The 19,645-nt window shown below is 46.4% G+C and overlaps 1 protein-coding gene across 2 annotated transcripts in view; it reads left to right on the top strand.

Moving 5' to 3' along the window:
- Window positions 1-19,645, top strand: part of LOC135911992 (uncharacterized) — a 69,472-nt gene that overhangs the window by 48,864 nt on the left and 963 nt on the right. For both annotated transcript variants that reach the window (XR_010567534.1, XM_070532551.1), the window contains exon 5: window positions 1,876-1,929. Coding sequence is in view for 1 of the 2 variants with exons in the window: in XM_070532551.1 (XP_070388652.1) it covers window positions 1,876-1,929 (54 nt within the window). In the remaining variant the exon portion in view is untranslated. The remainder of the gene's footprint in view (window positions 1-1,875; window positions 1,930-19,645) is intronic.

Below are 19,645 nucleotides of genomic sequence, written 5' to 3' on the forward strand. Positions count from 1 at the left end.
TGCGGAATAATGTCCTACAAGCCATCACTTTAGAATCTTCGCGCGTCCGCTGCCCTCTATACCAGCAATTCACTCCCAAAAAGTGAGCGCTCGCAGTTTCTAGCTGGTGATGAAGAAAAGTTGCAGAGCCATATGACAACACCAACGATATCCGGGTATTTCAGTGCTGGATGTTTTTATGGTAGTAAAAAGCGCACCGTACATCGCAGTGTGGTGCGAAACCCATCGCGTTGGTGCTGCAACACTAGTGACGTTTCTTTACGACACTCACTCACTTATAAAGTATATGGTTCACTTAAGACTCTCTCGGACTCAGACAGACTTACGAAATTTCTACTCAGTCTGGCTCACGCGTACTCTGATCGATCCAACGTCTTCTCAGTAGGGCCTCACTCGGACTCAAGCTAACCAAAATTCTGCTCAGTTGAACACACTTGGTCTCAGACTCACTAACTCCTACACAGCCGGGTTCACTCGGGCACAGCTTCCTGGTTCGGTCCCAGCGAGTGGACTTCAGTGAATTTGCAGGCCCATAGTCAGTACTGCACGAACAACTGAGGAGGCGGTTGAGCAATAATGCTGGCGATAATGCTGGCGACACTTACAATCCCAGCAAAAAAATGAAAGGCTACATAGTTTAAGGCGTTGCAGGAATGCATCAGCACTTCTTAACATACCATCCTTCACGCATTGGAGAGAGGACGCCCCCAATCAGGAAAAGCACAAACAAACATATTAGTCACGGCACATTATCCGCATTATATTAACAGAGACCCAGCCTCCCCACTTGGAAACAACGCAGGGCCGATCCATGAAATAGCCGCACCTCATGGAAGTGCCCTGCCAACTCCATTTTCAGAAAGACAGTACTTTCTAAACTTCCCCACAACCAGTGTTCCGGCAGCTGGGAGGAGTGGACCACACCCCCACGAAATTTCGAAACCTTTGGCAGCCTGTTCTGGTGCAGCACGTCAGGAAGGCGCTGGGCCAGGAGGCCCGGACTTGGGCTTTAGTTCTTTTAGTACTAATCAATGTTATCTGCAACTCTCACAGCAGGGCCAAGGTGAGAAGTGTTCTTGAGGAATACTTCGTTGTGACCCCGTACTTTATTTTAGAAAAAATTTTGCTGGTTTGAAAAATGTTTTACTCTGCTTAGCTGCTAACTGTTGGAAAGTTTAAACAAATTAAAAAAAATTAATAGATTATGCGTTTGAAGATCACGATAGATCTTTTGTCAAGCTTACAGCCTTAACTTCTAAGGATCGCTTGATTTTTTCGAGAGGTTCGTCAACGTGCGCCTGCACTCCTCTTGCTCATTTTGTTTTGTTTTGTATGTTGGAGTACACCTGCTTCTAACACTGCAGCTATGGTTCTAAACCTGTGCCTGCGTAAATTTTGCACTTCTAATAAAGAAGGCGCTGAATTCTTGCGCCCTAATGAGATCCTCCGATTATTTAGTAAGACTGTTTTCAACAAGACAAAATCAAAGTTCACAGGAAGATGTAGGCCTAATATGGAAACTGTGTTCGAACAAGAAATGTCACTGCGACAAAGGCTTCCTTGAGAGGACTTGCCTTCGTCAGGACGACAACCATGACGCACAACCCCTTACGAAGACACGTTGCCTTCAAGAACCGTAGCAAGTTGTCGCCAGCAATTACAATTGCAAGTATCTGTGCTAGTACGATGTCTCTTGCTTGGGTTCAGTCTAATTCACTGGTTCTTTACAGAAGCAAAGAAGTTCCTTTATCAAATGTTGGCTTCGGTGACATTCCTTGTTTGCCCAATGTTATTCGCTAAAACAGTGTTTAGAATTTCTGAGTGTTCAGAAAATGACAGTGATTTGCCATTAACTGAAAGGCACGCCTCTTCCAGAGTTATCAAGGAAAGGACCTTCAAGATGCGATGGGTTTACTTATCGATGGGAGGGTAAGGTACCCTTTTCAACACCGTACACGATACTCGAAGGTACTGCTGTGGCGTAGGAGTGATGAACTGAACAATTTTAAAACAGAAGAATTTACGTGTGAGAAATCGTGCCCATTTCTTGTACGCTTAACTCAATGGTAATTAGCAACGAGATTTTGTGGCAGTATCAGTAGTTGGAAACGAAGAAAACGAAAGCAAGTGAAACGTGTACAATGGCCCGGCCGAACCGACGAAGTGGCTTTGTGGCTATTGGGTTGCGTTGCTAACCGCGAGGTCGTGAGATGAAGACCCGCCAGCGGCATTTCGATGGGGGTGGAATGTAAAGACTCATGTGTCCCATGCGTTGGGGGATGGTAAAGATTCCCTGGTGGTGAAAAATTTATCCTTAGACCTCACCGATAGCGTGCATCATAATCAGATCATGGTTTTGGCGCGTAAATCCCCAAATTACTGTCAATGCTAGGCCAAGGTCCGACGGGCATGATTGCTTGTATTTACCTACATGTATTTGGCCCTACAAAGGTCTGACCCGAAGAAGTATGGCATCTACGGACTATTATTCTTGTGAACGTCAAATATTCTACAATATGAGGTGTACCAGTCAGTGCTTTAGGTTGTACTGAACGATGGAGCATTTGTATAATATGGACAAAAAATTGCAAAGTATTAGATATGACGTGCATTGTCACTTATGGCAGTTCAGCCTACAGCTTTTGGGCTTAGGACCCAAGGCCGCAGGACCAGCAAGACTTCAAAATATTAACGCGATAGCGTTAAGGAGCTCGTGTCGCAGAAAAGCCGGTGTCGTCGGCGTCGGCGTTTGCGGCGTTGACCGTGAGCGATAAATCACGGCAGGCGCTTCATAAATAAAAAGCAACTTCCAAGATTGGCCCGGTGGGAACCGAACCAGGGTCTCCGGAGTGTGAGACGGAGACGCTACCACTCAGCCACGAGTTCGATGCTTCCAAGCGGTGCAAACGCGCCTCTAGTGAATGCGGTGTTGCCTTCGAAACGAGCCGTGGAAAGTTATACTGCGGTGTATATCGGTAATTATGAACATGTAACGTACAGAAGTCACAATTACACGAGTTGCGAAGTGCGTTTCCGCTGCATTTCTTCTGCGGTTTCCGCACACGCAGAGCCATCTTGCGGCAAACACAGAAGACCCCTTCCTCTCAATGTACGGCGCTGCCCCGACAGGAGGCGCGCCGCGCGCGCATTGGGACCGCTGCCAGGCGCGTCGCGGGACTCCCTCTCCCCTGACGACGCTTCGCCGTGCTCCCGGTTGCAGAATCAAGCGCCGTTCCTTTCTTTAGATTACTATCTATCTCTCTGCCCGTGCGGATAACGACGTTTGGCTGGCGTAGATCGTTTCCCCTCCGAGACACCGAGTTCTTTGGTTCTTTCCCTTCGCTCAGGCGCACGTTTCGTTGCCGCGCCGAACGCTGCGTTGCTCGACGCTCACCGCGTGATAGGTGGGCGCTAAGTCCGATGCGGGGCGCATCGTAAGTGATCGCTGTGCCGTAGCGCATTGTCTTATACCCCTTGGCGGGTCGATGGGAACGCTGTCGCGTCCCACTCTTGAAGGCGAAGCTTAAGCGTCCTCCAATTTTTTTTTGAACAGGATAGACTAGGAGTTTCTCTAATTGAACAATAAAGTCCAATTTAAATATTTCCTGAGTTCTATTCCGCGTGCGGAAAGGAAAATGTTTCTTAAGAAAAAGATTGGTGGCAGCATGCACTCATTACGTTTTTACATGAATAAAGACTTCGGTAAAAAGCATTTACAAGTTGTAGGATAAGGGGTTTAGATGGGAAAACATAATGTGCGACGCTGCAGATAGTATGCTTACGGTGTGGTGTTTCAAGGCTGCATATACCATTTTAAGGAGTGTTTCTATGGCTATAAACAGATGCCGCTTGCGTAGTGTCTAGCCATTTGTTGCCTCAAAGCATGCCTCGTCGCTTCCGTGGAGGGTCGACTTACGGTCCTGGTGGCTATGTCCCAACAGAGTTTGAATGCGAAAACGCTAGTGTTGTTAGGTTTAGCTCCACAACGAAGTGCACCAGGTGGTCGAAATAAATCCGGAGCACCAGAACTACGGCGTCCCTCATACTCTAGTGTGTAGGTTTCGGGCGCAAAAGCACACAAGCATCGATCGACAACTGCGGATTTCTCACATGGGTCTTCGCACTAAAATCCTGATCAGCTAGCGGTGTTATTTCGTTGACAATAGAGAACCACTGAAAAAGTTGTTTCCCTGGTTAACGTTCTTGTGCTTACATTGGTTGTATGTAGCTAATGTCCTCCCTCGTGTTCTTCGTCCTTAATATTTAGCACCCCAAGCCGGGAAAAAAATGTGGAACCGTCATTTAACTAAAAGTAAGGTTTTGTTTGACAGAAATAATTGTGCGTTTATTTTTGATCCGCAGCGAACTTCCCGGCTAAGTATGACGCCCAGAACAGCATATTTAGCAGACACTCGCTAGCATTTGTAGATGTCATTTTTTTGGTCTCCATTAAACGCCCAGCCCTATTTGCTGACACTGACAGTAACGTTTTGGTTGAGTGCAATCGTTAGAGATTATGCCAACCAAGTGGTTTAAATATATCACGTAAGAAAGTTCTAAGCTGAAGGTTTGGCACGCGCCGTAACGTGAAATATTGACGAGCAATATTACTTCTTTTCTGTAACTATTCTCTTTGCTAAATTTCTCACGATAGGCAACAGCACCTAGTTATTTTTATTTCTCATTGCGTTGCTCAGTTTTTTTCTCTCACCCTTTCTTCCGTTCTTTTATTTACGTATTAGTTCATTTTTTTTCCGCACGCACCATTCTCTGCCGCATTTCTTGTTCTCTCTTTTAGAGAGACTATAGTTCACTGACCTCCAGCAAAGTAGAAAATCCGCCTCCCCCACTCGCGGTACAGGCCCATTGCACGAATAAAGGAAGCTGAAGTGACCCGTCGATCGGCTGAAACACGACGCCACCTCACATTCCTCCACCGACGTTGCATAACACACCGTTCTTTACAATCATACACCCTTGCCGGTAAAACACGCTCGTTCGTTGATGCGCCCACCCGCCTTACTCCCACTATAGAAGTACCATACTCCACCCCCCCCCCCCCGAAAGAAACCACACACACACACACACACACACACACACACATATATATATATATATATATATATATATATATATATGTATATATATATATATATAGACTGTGCCGAGGAACGCATATGTCACCTTCAAAAAGTCAAGTCCACTTGTCAAATCGTCGGTTCCGGCTTTCAGTGTGTTCTTGTTTCGGTGATCTTGAATTTCTATTTCCCGCCTTTCCCGCGTTTTCCCTCTTTTCTGTAAGCTACACAACACCGTAACATCATCATATATATATATATATATATATATATATATATATATATATATATATATATATATATATATATATATATATATATATATAATGTAATGACATCGCATCCAATTAAATTACTGAAGCAATAAACATGGCATGTTGTTTCCAAGTCATGGTCAACAAGTTAATAAGTGAGCCGTGCTATTTAAAGTAATCCTGCTTTAACAGCGGCTGAAAGTACACGTACCAATGTGCCCGAGGGAAAACTTTCTAGTCCAGCTTTCCGCTGCGCGCACCATACGGCCGTGCTCTTAGCATTTGGACAAGACGTAATGTGCTAGAACAACGGATACGCGACATTTACATTGCTCCAGAAGCATCAGCCTATGTTTCTCGCCGTTATGTGGGTAACAAATGAGATAACAGCGGCTTGGGACGCCGCACTGACGCCGTGCGCTGCTGTTGTAAACAGAGGCAGCAGATGCCGGCTGTGGCAACCAATGGACCCGTCACCACGTGAACAGTCACCGGCGCCCACGGCAGTGTGGCGAAAGTGGTCTAGAAGCAGCCTAGGAGCTGGCAATGGCGAGAAGCGATAATGCTGCTACTAGCGGGCTTCTTAAAAAGCTCTGAATTGGTTACATTTCTCAAGATTTTATATTTCTGCGTCTGCAGGTTTATGTAGCTCCAGTATCTTTATTGGCGCAGAAAGCTATGATAAAACCGGAGCACCTGTATTTCGTGATGAATCTTTTAATAGTGCAGCTCATGAAAGCTACTGCATACGGCGGGATGCAGTGAACTATATGGACGTCTTATACTATCCATAGGACAGATTAAAAGTGCAATCGCATGACGAATACAAACAGTTATAAAGAAACGAATTCAAGAACAATATATGAACTCGTCTGTTCGCAGTAACTTGAATGACAATATAGCCACATATTGTTGCACTTCACCTCAAGCAGGCATTAGCAGACATGTGTAGCAGACCACAGAACCTATGACGTCTACTGCTGCACTTGGCAGTCTGCGTTGCAGCCAGTAAGAAGTGACTGCATGTCGTCTTCTACATTACCTGGCGAAACGTCCGTGACTTCGCACTTCGCCTGGCTTTGCAACCAAGACGTCTGAGACCCAAAATCCGCTGTGGCAGTCTCGACTCAGCATCACAGCTAGACAAAATTCTGACAGACACATCACGAATTCCCAGTGCGCGAAGACAACTTCGTTACCATATAACACAGCCAAAAGTGTTAATCAGCATGTCAGTATAGGCAGCATTCGTGAGTAAATAATCTAACCTCTTCGCAAGATATATTGCAACATTCGTGTGTGACACACGGTTGCGCCAACCCTTCGCTGCGTCCTTGCAGCGAACATTTACGGTGTCGTCGCCGTTCAATGTATAACAGCAACAATAATGATCGTGCACGAAATGGCGCCGCGCCCTTGCAACGCCCACATGTTTATTTGCTCGCTTTACCTACACTATTCAAACCTGTGGTGCAGTAAGTCTAGTTTTCATGCTTACAGCCGTCATAAATAAGCGCTTCGCTTAGGTGGGCCTAGCAACTCTTTATCCGCATTGATAACAATATGACATTTTTCTACTCTAGCTACAACCTTGTAACCAGTGTCGATAATGAAAAACGGCCCTAGTGAGTCATTCTTCGTCCTGTGGTCACACTCGATATTTAACAGAACATAGAGGCCCTGAATTGCTCTTGACGCATGCATTTACACGGCGCACGGTGAAAGAACGACACTGATAAAAAAAAAAGAATGAGAGGCTGCTAACTGGCGCTACAGTTCTCATATATAGGGATATTTCTGTTTACAGCGAAGCTATTATTGCTAGGTTCTGGCGGATCTCGTTTAACAATTTAAGTTATGGGGTTTTACGTGCCCAAACCACTTTCTGATTATGAGGCCCCCCGTCGTGGAGGACTCCGGAAATTTCGAGCACCTGGGGTTCTTTAACGCGCGCCAAAACTTAAATGCACGGGTCTTTTCGCATTTCACCCTCATTGAAATGCGGCCGCCGTGGCAGGGATTCGATCCCAGGACCTCGTGGTGAACACCCCAATACCATAGCCATTGAGCAACCAGGACGGGTAGAATCTCACTTCCGTATACATAGACCAACAACTTTTCATATGTTGGCAGGTCTCGAAGTTAGTGCAATGCTGGGCGAATCCATGGCGAAGGTGAAGCAGGCGTTAAGCACTCCTCATAGTGGGCCGATCCCGAAGATAATGCAATGCTGGGCCCACGGCGGCGGAGGGGAAGCCGGCATCAAGCACTCCCTATATGTGGGCCAATCCCGAAGATAGTGCAATACCGGACCGACCCGTAGCAGAGGTGCTGTTCGCCATTAAGGACCCCACAATTGCATAGTTGCTGGTCATCATCATTCACAAAGTGGAATGGCACTGGATTATTTTCTCACTTCGGACCGTAAACAATAATTCAACAGAGCATTCTGAAGTCCGTATGCCTCTCTAATGAGGGCAGAAAATTTGAATATTTGTTTTATTCCCTATAAAATACCTATTGTGATACAGTTTGAAGTCGATTTAGGGAGCTGGTGACTATGCTCAAAGTATTTCGTTCAATCAAGAAATTCGGAAAAGAAGTAACGAATTTTTTCGTGCTTCGAAATCAAAATTGTAACGTTGCGACACCCAAAACACGCATTTTACGGTCGCGGTCACCTTAAACGCATTCGCGTGTAAGATAACCGCGAGGGGGGGGGGTGAAATACCGCTCCCCCTAGCGCCATCTGGTACGTAAAAACGCTAGCGACGGCTGAGCGCGTTGTTCCGTGCATGGGCGTAGCATGCAGCCTCGTCAAAATGAAGCTAGGTCTGTGACTAGGGTGCCTAGACCTTTTAGCGCTAGAACGCACGCGCAAAGTAAAGCCCATGCACCTCAAGATTTGAAAGAAATCAGAGTTTTTTTATTAATTTATTTCTGGAAATGTTTCGCTAAATCGGGGTTTATTCAAGCTAGTTTCGTTAATTTGGGTTGATGAAAACATTGAACCTAATGAGTACTTTCCGTGGAATAAAAATTTCGTCGTTAAATCGGAAACTTCGTAAAATTGGGTTTCATTAGATCTTGATTAAACTGAAATTGTAGAGGGAACATGCAAAATCAGGTGGAATTTCAGCAGCTTGAATAGCTCCACGTTACATACCACAAATTAAAAACAAGAAGGGGGCTGACAGATGGAATCGCACACTGTGGTATAAAGTTTGTAAACAGGGATAAGATCCTCAGAAAGGCTGGCCAAGGTTTCGATAGGAGGACCTATCTTCGTCAAAGGCGGCCTCGTCATCCTCGGCGTGTTAGTTTTAAAGGGTTAGTGTAGTGACGTCACGTGCGGGTGTTGTCGCTGGCGGCTGGTTTTAAAGAGAGAGATTACCAGAGGAAACAAGCGCTGTCGTCCGACGTCCGTGAGCTTCATTCCCAAGACGAGGGGACAAGAGCGTGAGAGTGGACACGCGGGGAGAAAAGAAAAGAAATAGAAGCAGAAAAGAAAAAAAACAGAAAAAAGAAGATGGGGAAGCCAGGGCGGCACCAAGACAGACAAAAAAAGGGGGAGCGCGAAAGAAAAAGAAAGAAAAAAATGAAATTTTTAAGAAATACGGGGGCTTGGGAGCGTGTTGGGGATGCGAAAGGTTAGGAGGTATTCAGGGGGAGTCGTTGGCTGCATGTTTTTAAGGCATTAGAACGGCCGGTGAAGCGGTCAGTGCGCGAGTAACAAAAGAAAAAAAATAAGGAAGAGAAAAACAGACACACACGCACACACACACACACAAAAACTATGAGTTGAAAGTGACTTGAGTAGCATAGCAGCAGTACGTCGACTAATTCTGAAATAGTTAAGATGGCGACGAGGAGCCTGCGGTGCAATGTGTGGGGTGACTGAAAGGCAGCGGCATGGTCTTTCAAGGGGCACTGCTCCAGTCGCTCATCGTAGGTGTCGTTACGGCGGCATCCAGAAATGGCGATACTCTAGGAAGAAGAAGAAGAAGCCGTGGAGTGCAGATGCACATCGCGTCAGCTCCGCATTTTCTTATGATTCTCGGCAGAAAATCGCATTTTGTGGAGAAATCCATTGATCTTCAAAAGAACAGGTGCCAAGGAGTCCAAGGACACCATTCTCTACCAGGTGGGCCCGTTTTTCGGCCGTCAATCGGTCCTTCCTCTCGCTGCGCGTGGCGGTAGATCTACACCTAACTAGAACGCCTCCTCGAACGGCTCCGCCGCAGCGGTGGCTGAGAGAGCTCGGCCTACCGACGGAGATACCCAGGCCCTGCTCCATAATGGAAGTCGTGAGCGTGGAAGGCGAAGAAATGTAACCGGAGGAGTTCGGAAAAGAATCAGGTTGGTGCGAAGTTAGAAGAGGCACAATGAAGCGATGCAGCGGTGGTGCCGGATTGGCGGGACACGAGCAGCAGGAAAGAACCTTCGTCGGGGAAGCAAAAAATAGAAACAAATGGGAGAACGAACGCAAGGTGCGACAAATCATCAAAGCAAGTAGGCTGCCTAACCTGCCAAAGGAAGACTACAGGGTTATCGTGCGTCCACGTGGCGGACTTAAGGTATCAGACTACAAGCTGGATCGCATTTACTACTGTCTGCGCAATGCTGCCGGGGTCGGCCGAGAGACAGCGGAGGAAGACAGCATATGCATAAACAGCAAACAAAATATAGTGGTGCTCAGCACGCCTTCCGAGGACCGGGCCAGGAAATATGGGGCTATCAATAAGCTACGCCTTGGAGAACAAGAATTTGAAGCAAGTGCTTACAGAGCAGCTCCTGATAGTACATCCAAGGGTCTCATCAGAGGAATATCCCAGGAGGAGAGTCCGGAGGACATAGTGACCAGTCTGGTCACGCCACGCAATCCTGGAGTCTTGCACGCCAAGAGAATGGGTAACACTGACAACGTGATCATTTTATTTGAAGGTTTTCACGTCCCAAGATATGTGAGGTATGGAGCGATGCTTATCCAATGCTCCTTGTATAAAAAACACATCGACATATGCTATGGATGCGGAAGAACAGGGCACAGGGCTGACGTGTGCCCCAACCCTGAAGACAAGATTTGCCGGGGGTGTGGGTGCAAGAATCCACAGCAGGATCACAACTGCAACGCGGAGTGCCAACTGTGCGGCAAAGACCACCTCACGGGAGACAAGAAGTGCCAAGCAAGATACAAGATACCGTACCTGGTCAGGAGACGCCGCTGGGAGCGACGGAGGAGGGAAGAAGAGGCCGAAGAGGAAGAGTACTACTACCACAACTACAATGAAAACAGAGGGAGCAACAACAATAATCATAAGACTGTAGCGAGCAAGCAGCCCTCAACCGACAGAGAAGAAACAAGCAGGAAAAACTATGGAAGACACCGCTCTGGTTCCTTCCCGAGACTGCCAGGGGAAGCCGGTCGCCAACGCTCCAGGTCCAGGTCCAGGACCAGATCGTGGACTAGATCAAGGTCGAGGTCCGGTTCGAGAACTAATCGAGGGAGAGACGGGAGCAAAGCACAGGTGAGCTGGGCAAGCGCGGTCTCCGGCACTGCTACTCAATCGCCTAAAGTTAAAGGGTCCGCCCGAGAACAGGAAATGACACAGATTAGAAACATGTTAGAACAGATTACCCGAGAGAATGCAACGCTTAAAGATGAGATCAAGCAGCTTAGGGCAGAAAACGCGAAGCTACAGCAAGAAAAGAATGGCAACGCTCCCTCCACCAGTACGACGTCGACGCGTAGTCGGGCTCCAACGCCCGTTCCCACGCAAGCGAACGGAGAAGCACCACCACACAAAAGGAGGGCACAAGAAACGGCTGAAGAAAAGAGCGTCTTTGCAATCAGCGAGGTTATGGGAACGTTTAAAGGAATGTTCGATGGGTTACAGCAACAAATCAAAAACATGTATGTAGAGATTAAACAACGATTCGATGGATTAGAGAATAGAGTAGCGGCGCTAGAAAGCACACCAAAGGATATTAGACCAGCAGGCGCAGGACCGGTTAAAAGCAAGCCGTATAGCAGGCCGAATGCGGTAGAAAATAGCAAGGCCACCGGGGAAGAACAGACAAATCAACATGGCGCCGCGTAACCAATACGCGATTTGGCAATGGAACTGCCGCGGGTATCGTCGCAAGCGAGGAAACCTGCAGCAGTTCGTAACAAGTAAGGAGGCGCCAGATGTCATCGCCCTGCAGGAAACCGGGGGTTTCGCAAAATTATCGGGGTATAAATCGTATAGTGCTTCCGGCGAGAAGGCAACCGTCACGACGCTCATACACAGAAACCTCTTGGCTGTCGAGCACGATACCGGTGTGCGCGGCATAGACCACGTCCTGATTGAAATAATCCCCTCCCGTAAAGAAGAGGGAAGTATATTTATTCTGAACATATATAGTCCACCCCGGCACAAGCCCAAATTCGGCCCACTCTTCCGCAAAGTGTTGAGCGTAGCGCACAAGCAGCCACTAGTCGTGGTCGGCGATTTTAACGCGCCACACGCGGCTTGGGGATACAGCATAGAGAACATTAAGGGCCGAAGCCTGTGGGCCGACGCTCAGCACGAAGGCCTAACGCTCATAACTGACCGTCAGGCACCAACCAGAATAGGAAACAGCCTAACCAACGACACTACACCAGATCTCACATTTACAAAGAATGTAGCAGTTTCTGAATGGACAAACATGCAGGAAAGCTTAGGTAGTGACCACTACATCATCGTCACAACGGTACAAGCAGGCCAAAGGAAAAAGAGGGGGAGAGAACTGAAGCTAGTAGAATGGGACTCTTTCCGCAAAATCCGACAAGATGATGCGGAAGACACAATAACGGACATTGAGAAATGGGCCGAGAAACTGCAAGAAAACATTAAACGAGCTGCCAAAACTGTTCCAGAGGAGGCAGGTATAGAGGAGATGGATAGCGGATTATTGCACATGTGGGAAGCGAAAGGTAGCATGCTGAAAAGATGGAAAAAGCAAAAACATAATCGGAAATTAAGGAAGAGAATTGTGGAATTAAACAAGGAAATCGAGATATATGCAAATAGGTTAACCCAACAGAAGTGGGAAGCCACGTGCGACTTGATGGAAAGGCAGATAGGAATGTCCAAGACTTGGAACATTCTCCGATGCCTCTTGGACCCCGGAAGTACGAAAACCATACAAAGACACAATCTACAGAAGGTTATACACAGCTACAACGGCACAGAAGAAGAGCTCTTTCGAGAGCTCCAAAAGATGTACGTTGGAGATGCGGATAGAGAAGTACTTCCGGATTACACAGGTAACGAGAATCCAGATCTTGATACCCCTATTACGGAGGCAGAAGTCAGATATGAACTTACCAGGCTCAACCCGAAATCTGCACCAGGACCTGATGGAATAAGCAACAAAACACTCAGAAACCTCGACGATGTATCCATCCGAGCTCTCACGGACTACATGAATAACTGCTGGGAGCAAGGCAGCATTCCAAGTCAATGGAAATCAGCCCAAATCATTTTTATACCAAAGACTGGAAAGAAACCACAACTGACGAACTTAAGGCCCATATCCCTGACATCCTGCGTCGGTAAACTCATGGAACATGTGGTTCTGACACGTCTCACGAGATACATGGATGATGGAGGACTTTACCCACATACCATGGTTGGATTTCGACCAAAGGTATCGACGCAGGATATTATGCTCAAACTAAAACATCAGATCATAGATGCGGGTGAGAAAAGTCTAGACACTAAGGCAATACTAGGTCTCGATCTAACTAAGGCCTTTGACACCGTTACGCACAAGGCCATACTACAAAATCTCCAAAAACTGGATGTAGGACGTAAAACATACGCGTTTTTCAAAGACTTCTTGACAGATCGTACCGCAAAGCTTTCAATTGGAGAATCCAAATCTGACGCGCTCAAGCTAGGTAATAGGGGTACCCCGCAGGGTTCAGTCCTATCTCCCTTTCTATTCAACGTGGCAATGATCGGTCTTCCTGCGAGACTCGAAAAGATAGAAGGACTCGGACACAGCCTCTACGCGGGCGACATCACCCTTTGGGTGGCGCGTGGAAGCGATGGGCATGTGGAAGAGATCCTTCAAATCGCAGTAAACACGGTAGAAGACTACATCAAAGACAAGGGACTGAGATGCTCCTCGCAAAAATCAGAACTTCTGCTCTATAGGCCCACATGCCGGGGTCGAAAAAGCATTAGGGAAAGGCCGGGCATTGTGGTCACAGTAGAAGGCACCACAATACCGATAGTGGAGAGCCTGAGAATACTGGGACTCCGCATATCCGAAAACGGCCATAACGGAGAAACCATTAGACTACTTGACAATAGTGTTCAACAAACAATCAGACTAATAAAGCGGATATCCAACAGGCACTATGGCATGAAAGAGCACAATCTCATCCGATTAATAGAAACATTCGTAATCAGTCGTATTGTATATGTGGTTCCTTACCTCAAGCTCTACGCTGCGGAGAAAGCCAAGATAGACTGCATTATTAGAAGGGCGTATAAGCAAGCCTTGGGACTTCCGGCAAATACGTCAAACGAGAAATTCTTGGCGCTCGGCGTGCACAACACATTAGACGAACTCATTGAGGCCCAGCGAGTAGCGCAGTATGAAAGGCTTACACAGAGTTTGACGGGGAGACACATCTTAGATGACATCGGAATAACATACGAAGCACAGCACGGAGTGCGGAGAGACATCCCAAGGAAAATAAGGGAACATCTATCAATACCCCCACTCCCCAGAAACATGCCCCCGGAGTTTCACCAAGATCGAAGAAACGCACGAGCGAGAGCTCTCCACAAAAGATTCCGTAATGCCAGGGACGTGGTCTATGTGGACGCGGCGGAGTACGCAAATGGACAGACTATGTCGATAGTTGCTACGAGTCTAGAGGGTGACTGCAGAGTTAGTGGGACGGTGAAAACATGGAAGGCAGAGGTGGCGGAGGAAGCTGCCTTAGCACTGGCAATAGCCTCCACGGAAGCTAACATCGTAGTAAGCGACTGCAAGACAGCCGTCAAGAACTATGCAAAAGGAAGAATCTCGCCGGAAGCACTCAGAATTTTAAACAACTTTCGTGAAGATCGCGACATTCACATTATATGGGCACCCGCACACTCCTCCCTTCCCGGGAACGAAATAGCGCACAACCTGGCTCGAGAACTGACAGGCCGAGCAGGTGACACGCAACAAATACTGGGAACGGAGCGAGACCGGATGACCAGCTTCAACGAGATCACCAAACACTATAAATTGGGAAGGGCCCATTTCCACCCGGCACACTCCTCGTTAAATAGACGGCAAGCGACGGCATGGCGCCTCTTACAAACAGATACATATCCGAACCCGGTGGCCTACCACCGCTGCTACCCAGACCTTTACACGGATAGATGTAGATTCTGTGAAGAAAGGGCGGACCTACAACACATGGTTTGGGCTTGTCCTAGTACACACATACAGAATAAAATAATTAAAACCGGAGAGCAGTGGGAGACCGCGTTGCTCAGCTGTGCACTGGAAGACCAACGCAAGGCAATCCAGCAGGCCGAAGATGCCGCCAGGGCCCAAGGGCTCGAGGCCATCATTAAGTAGAGGCCTAGGTCTGAAGTCTGCTGTGCACAAATAAAGTTTATTCCTCCTCCTCCTCTGGGTTGAGGCGCCGAAAAAGGCATATTGACTTCGGAATGTGTTGATGAGGGGGTTAAAAAATAGATTTAAAAAAAGGGGGGGAAGGGAAGGGAGAGGGGGAGGGGTACCGAAACCGGGATATCAAACAGGAGGGTGACGCGCGCAGAAGCGGGTGGGGGCAAGTGTACTTGGAAGAAGGGGTCGTACAGTTGGTATAGACGCAAAAACCTGAAAGAGTACATTAAATTGAGTAGAAGGCCGGAAAAAAACTTTTTTTTTAGAAATGGAAGAGTAGCTGAGGTTAAAAATTAAAGTTAGCTGGTGGCCTAATGTGTTTTCTGTCTTGGTTGATGATATGAGAGTTTCATGTTTAAGTTACCGCTTTTAAAGATTCTAAGCTGCCGCGTGCCAAATTAATTCCTGTCGGGTGTAGGCAGTTATACTTGTGTATGAGGTATGATTCCATATACTTCCTTTCGCGCGGGGAACGGAAATTTGTTTGTAGTATATAGAGCCTTCCTTTGTCAAATATATGACCATATTCATTAAACTGGCTGGCTAGTGCTTTGGGTAAATTGTGTTTTGTGTCCGCGCGGTGACCATTGAGTCTTGTATTAATTTGTTGTTCAGTCTCACCTATGTATTGTTTGCTACAAGCGGCGCATTCTAGACAGTAGACTACGTTGCTTGATGTGCAGGTGAAAGCCGAAGTTACCTTGTGTCTGTAATTCGATGCTGTACTTTTTACTGTAGTAGTAGATTGAATGTGTCTGCATGTAGAGCACCTGGGGCTGCCACAAGGATTGGTTCCCAACTTCCTCTTTTTCTGTAGTTTGGCGTGCACAAGAACATCTTTAAAATTAGTGTTGCGTTTGTAGGCTACTCTGGGAGGGTCGGGAAAAATCTTCCATTTCTAAAAAAAATTTTTTTTCCGGCCTATTACTCAATTTAATGTACTCTTTCAGGTTTTTACTTCTATACCAACTGTACGACCCCTTCTTCCAAGTACACTTGCCTCCGCTCGCTTCTGCGCGCCTCACCCTTCTGTTTGTTATACCGGTTTCGGTCCCCCTCTCCCTTCCCTTCCCCCCTTTTTTAAATCTATTTTTTAAACCTTCTCATTAACACATTGCGCAGTGAATATGCCTTTTTCGGCGCCTCAACCCAGAGTATCGCCATTTCTGGATGCCGCCGTAACGACACCTACGATGAGAGACTGGGGCAGTGCCCCTTGAAAGACCATGCCGCTGCCTTTCAGTCACCCCACACATTGCACCGCAGACTCCTCGTCGCCATCTTAACTATTTGAGAAGTAGTCGACGTACTGCTGCTATGCTACTCAAGTCACTTTCAACTCATAGTTTTTTTGTGTGTGTGTGTCTATTTTTCTCTTTTTTTGTCTTGTGTTACTCGCGCACTGACCGCTTCACCGGCCGTTCTAATGCCTCAAAAACATGCCGCCAACGACTCCCCCTGAATACCTCCTAACCTTTCGCATCCCCAACACGCTCCCAAGCCCCCGTATTTCTTAAAAATTTCATTTTTCTCTTTCTTTTTCTTTCGCGCTCCCCCCCCCCCTTTTTTTTTGTCTGTCTTGGTGCCACCCTGGCTTCCCCACCCCTTTTTTCTCCTCTTTTCTCTTATTTTCTGCTTCTATTTCTTTTCTTTTCTTCCCGTGTGCCCACTCTCACGCTCTTGTGCCCTCGTCTTGGGAATGAAGCTCACAGACGTCGGACGACAGCGCTTGTTTCCTCTGGTAATCTCTCTCTTTAAAACCAGCCGCCAGCGACAACACCCGCACGTGACGTCACTGCACTTACCCTTTAAAACTAACACGCCGAGGATGACGAGGCCGCCTTTGACGAAGATCGGTCCTCCTATCGAAACGTTGGCCAGCCTTTCTGAGGCATCTTATCCCTGTTTACAAACTTTATACCACAAATTAAGACATTTATCTTTAATATCGAAAGTACTAAAGAGTTTACAGTAATTTATGCCAAATTCGCACGGCACCTACAACGCTGGTAAAGATATTCAAATGTAGATAAGCTTGTTATAGCAAATGAAAGGGCAAGAAGTATATACTCAGTGGAAAAATTCGTTCGAAATAAAGCAAGAAACAAGGGCGCTACTAAATGGTTGCGTCCAGGTAATGTCTCAAAGATCGGCCATGCCTACACTGCGCTTTCACCTATTTCCTTAATTAGAGTCAGGCAGAGGGGAACAATGTAAATATCGGGGCGCCTCCTAATATAAGGACAATTATACAAGTACTTCGGCAATCAACGCAGGGCATTAAAGGTTGGATACCAGGTTAGTGTCATGCAAAGTTGCAACAAGGTCCTTATGTCATTTGCATGCATGCATAGTATAGGTACTATGCCCTGCTGAGAAAGAAAAAAAAATAACCCTTCACTGCTCTCAGCTCAAGCGCGGTAGCACTAGAAGTTGCCAGAAACGGGGAACTAATGGCAATTCATCGTTACGTGGGTGGTTTGTGAGCAAACAAGGCAATTGCTTTGCGTTTTCTGGGTTATCATAGGCACAACTTATACGGGTCAATAAAAAAGGTGAGACGCAAGACAAGCGCTAACACTTAATTAAAGTTTAATCAGACCGGACGGTACACAGAAAGACGCAAGGAATGTGCGCTGACGAGGCCGCGCATAAGTGGCAAGAAACGTTGTAGTACAGTGTAGTGGCTGCGGTGCTGGCCGCTCTTCAGTTTCATTCGGTGCAGGCTAGGTTTACTAAGCAGACGGCGTGGTTTAGGTCAGCTGGTTTCGCTTCTGTAAAATGATAGAAAGGGGTCGGGGATGGCGCCTTATTTACGCAAAGAGCACAAAACGTCAAATATGTGGCAAAGAGAACGGGGCGACGTGTATCAGTGACGCGCCTGTAATGTTGCACGACAATGTACAAAATTACTTACGGAAAGAATGCTGTGAATTTGTTGTCTCAATGAATTGCAAGATGAGTTCAATATTCTTTCATACTTATGCGCAGTGTGGTCCGCAGATTCTCGCTTCTGCTCATGTGTGCTGCCTGTTCCGAATAAGCTTCGGATGCGAGTTGCCACTCATCTTGTGTCCACCCATTTTTTTTTACTTCGTAATGGTTGTGCGCTTGTAAGCCATACAAATACGAACCAACTAGCCCACAACACGCTCTAAAGAGTATGAGGACACTCTGCAGTAAAAAATTGTTATATTAAGGAATGAAATTGTGGCACTGCCGTCTCTTGTCAGGAAATCTCTTTTAATGCAATATACGTGCTTATAGCTTCGAAAAAGATATACATTATTTCGAACTCTGTTTTAATAAACACTCTGCATGATTTAAGGAGGGAATCTTCATTCAGGAAAATTTCGCCGACGATGGCGTAGCACAAAAATGGAGAAGTTTGCCGTTCCGATAAAACAAAAATACTAATTATTGTAGCAGTGTAGAAACGAAAGAAATTAGCCTGAACACTAGTACCCCATACTTGTAGCAAGGCTGTCCTAGAGCTTCCTCCTTTTCCTATTTTACCAATTCATCAGCTATAATGTTTTTCTGGCTTATGTTATTGCATGAGAGGACGGGTAAGTTGCCTCCATCTTTTATATGGCAAGCTTTTGCACGGAATATACCGTGTTCAATTCCAATTTGCCGCAAGACATATAAAGTTGCGTGGTTTTCGTTGTTAAAATTAAATCATCGAAGCGACCAAACATGAGGACTGCAAGACACACATACACATTTTTTTTTTACTTTTGCAATGAGTATAATTATAATTATTTGCGTTCCCTCGATATGGGGCAAGTTCTAATAGTCACATAGCCTGCACGGTCTAATCAGGATTGACTACACCTACTGCAGTCTAGCATTTAGCCGATGTTTCGAACTAATTTTTCATTTTTTATGTCAGATTTTTATGTTGATATTCTAGAGTTATCTGTCGCTGTAACGACTCTGGTTATATCATTGCTTTCCCTATTCTTTTCGCCCAACAATAATATAAGCGTCTCTCTCTTATCTCGGCTGCTGACATTTAAATTCATCCATACGCTTCGAATCCCAGAGCCTCTGGAACGCGACATTTTGTACCGGTTTTGCAAATCAGGCCATTGAAACACCACCTTATGTGACTTTAAAACAAATCGTCAGCAAAACATTTTGACATGCTACGTTTATCAGAACATTTCGTAGATGCGAGCGAAAAATGATGCCTAGCGCATATTGACACGTGAACTTGTTTGTCAATGTCGGGCGACACGTTTCACCGCCTAACAAAGGTTATTGCACAGCGCAGGACGCGCCTGTATGTATCGCAAGTTTCTGGAATGTTATCGATGCTTCCATCCACTGTCTGTGACCGAACCTTGTGTAATCTGATCGCATGTGTGCGCTACGCGAATTATGCAGAACTTTGTGGAAGGCACGCGGGTCCCAGCGATTACTCTGGAACATTCGACGACTGATGTATATAAGCCGACGCGCTTGACCCGCTGATCAAATTTTCGACGATTGCCGACTGTGTTCGCCGCTATGGAATGTGCCTTAAGTGTAGTCTGTTTTGCGGGCACAGGTTCACCCAATAGAAGCTAGTATTGTCTTTCAGAGTATTGCTACTGTGTTCTTCATACGTCAACCCACGTGACAATATTATTTTAA

This window comes from Dermacentor albipictus, chromosome 1 (assembly GCF_038994185.2).
Source record: "Dermacentor albipictus isolate Rhodes 1998 colony chromosome 1, USDA_Dalb.pri_finalv2, whole genome shotgun sequence".
Taxonomy (NCBI): domain Eukaryota; kingdom Metazoa; phylum Arthropoda; class Arachnida; order Ixodida; family Ixodidae; genus Dermacentor; species Dermacentor albipictus.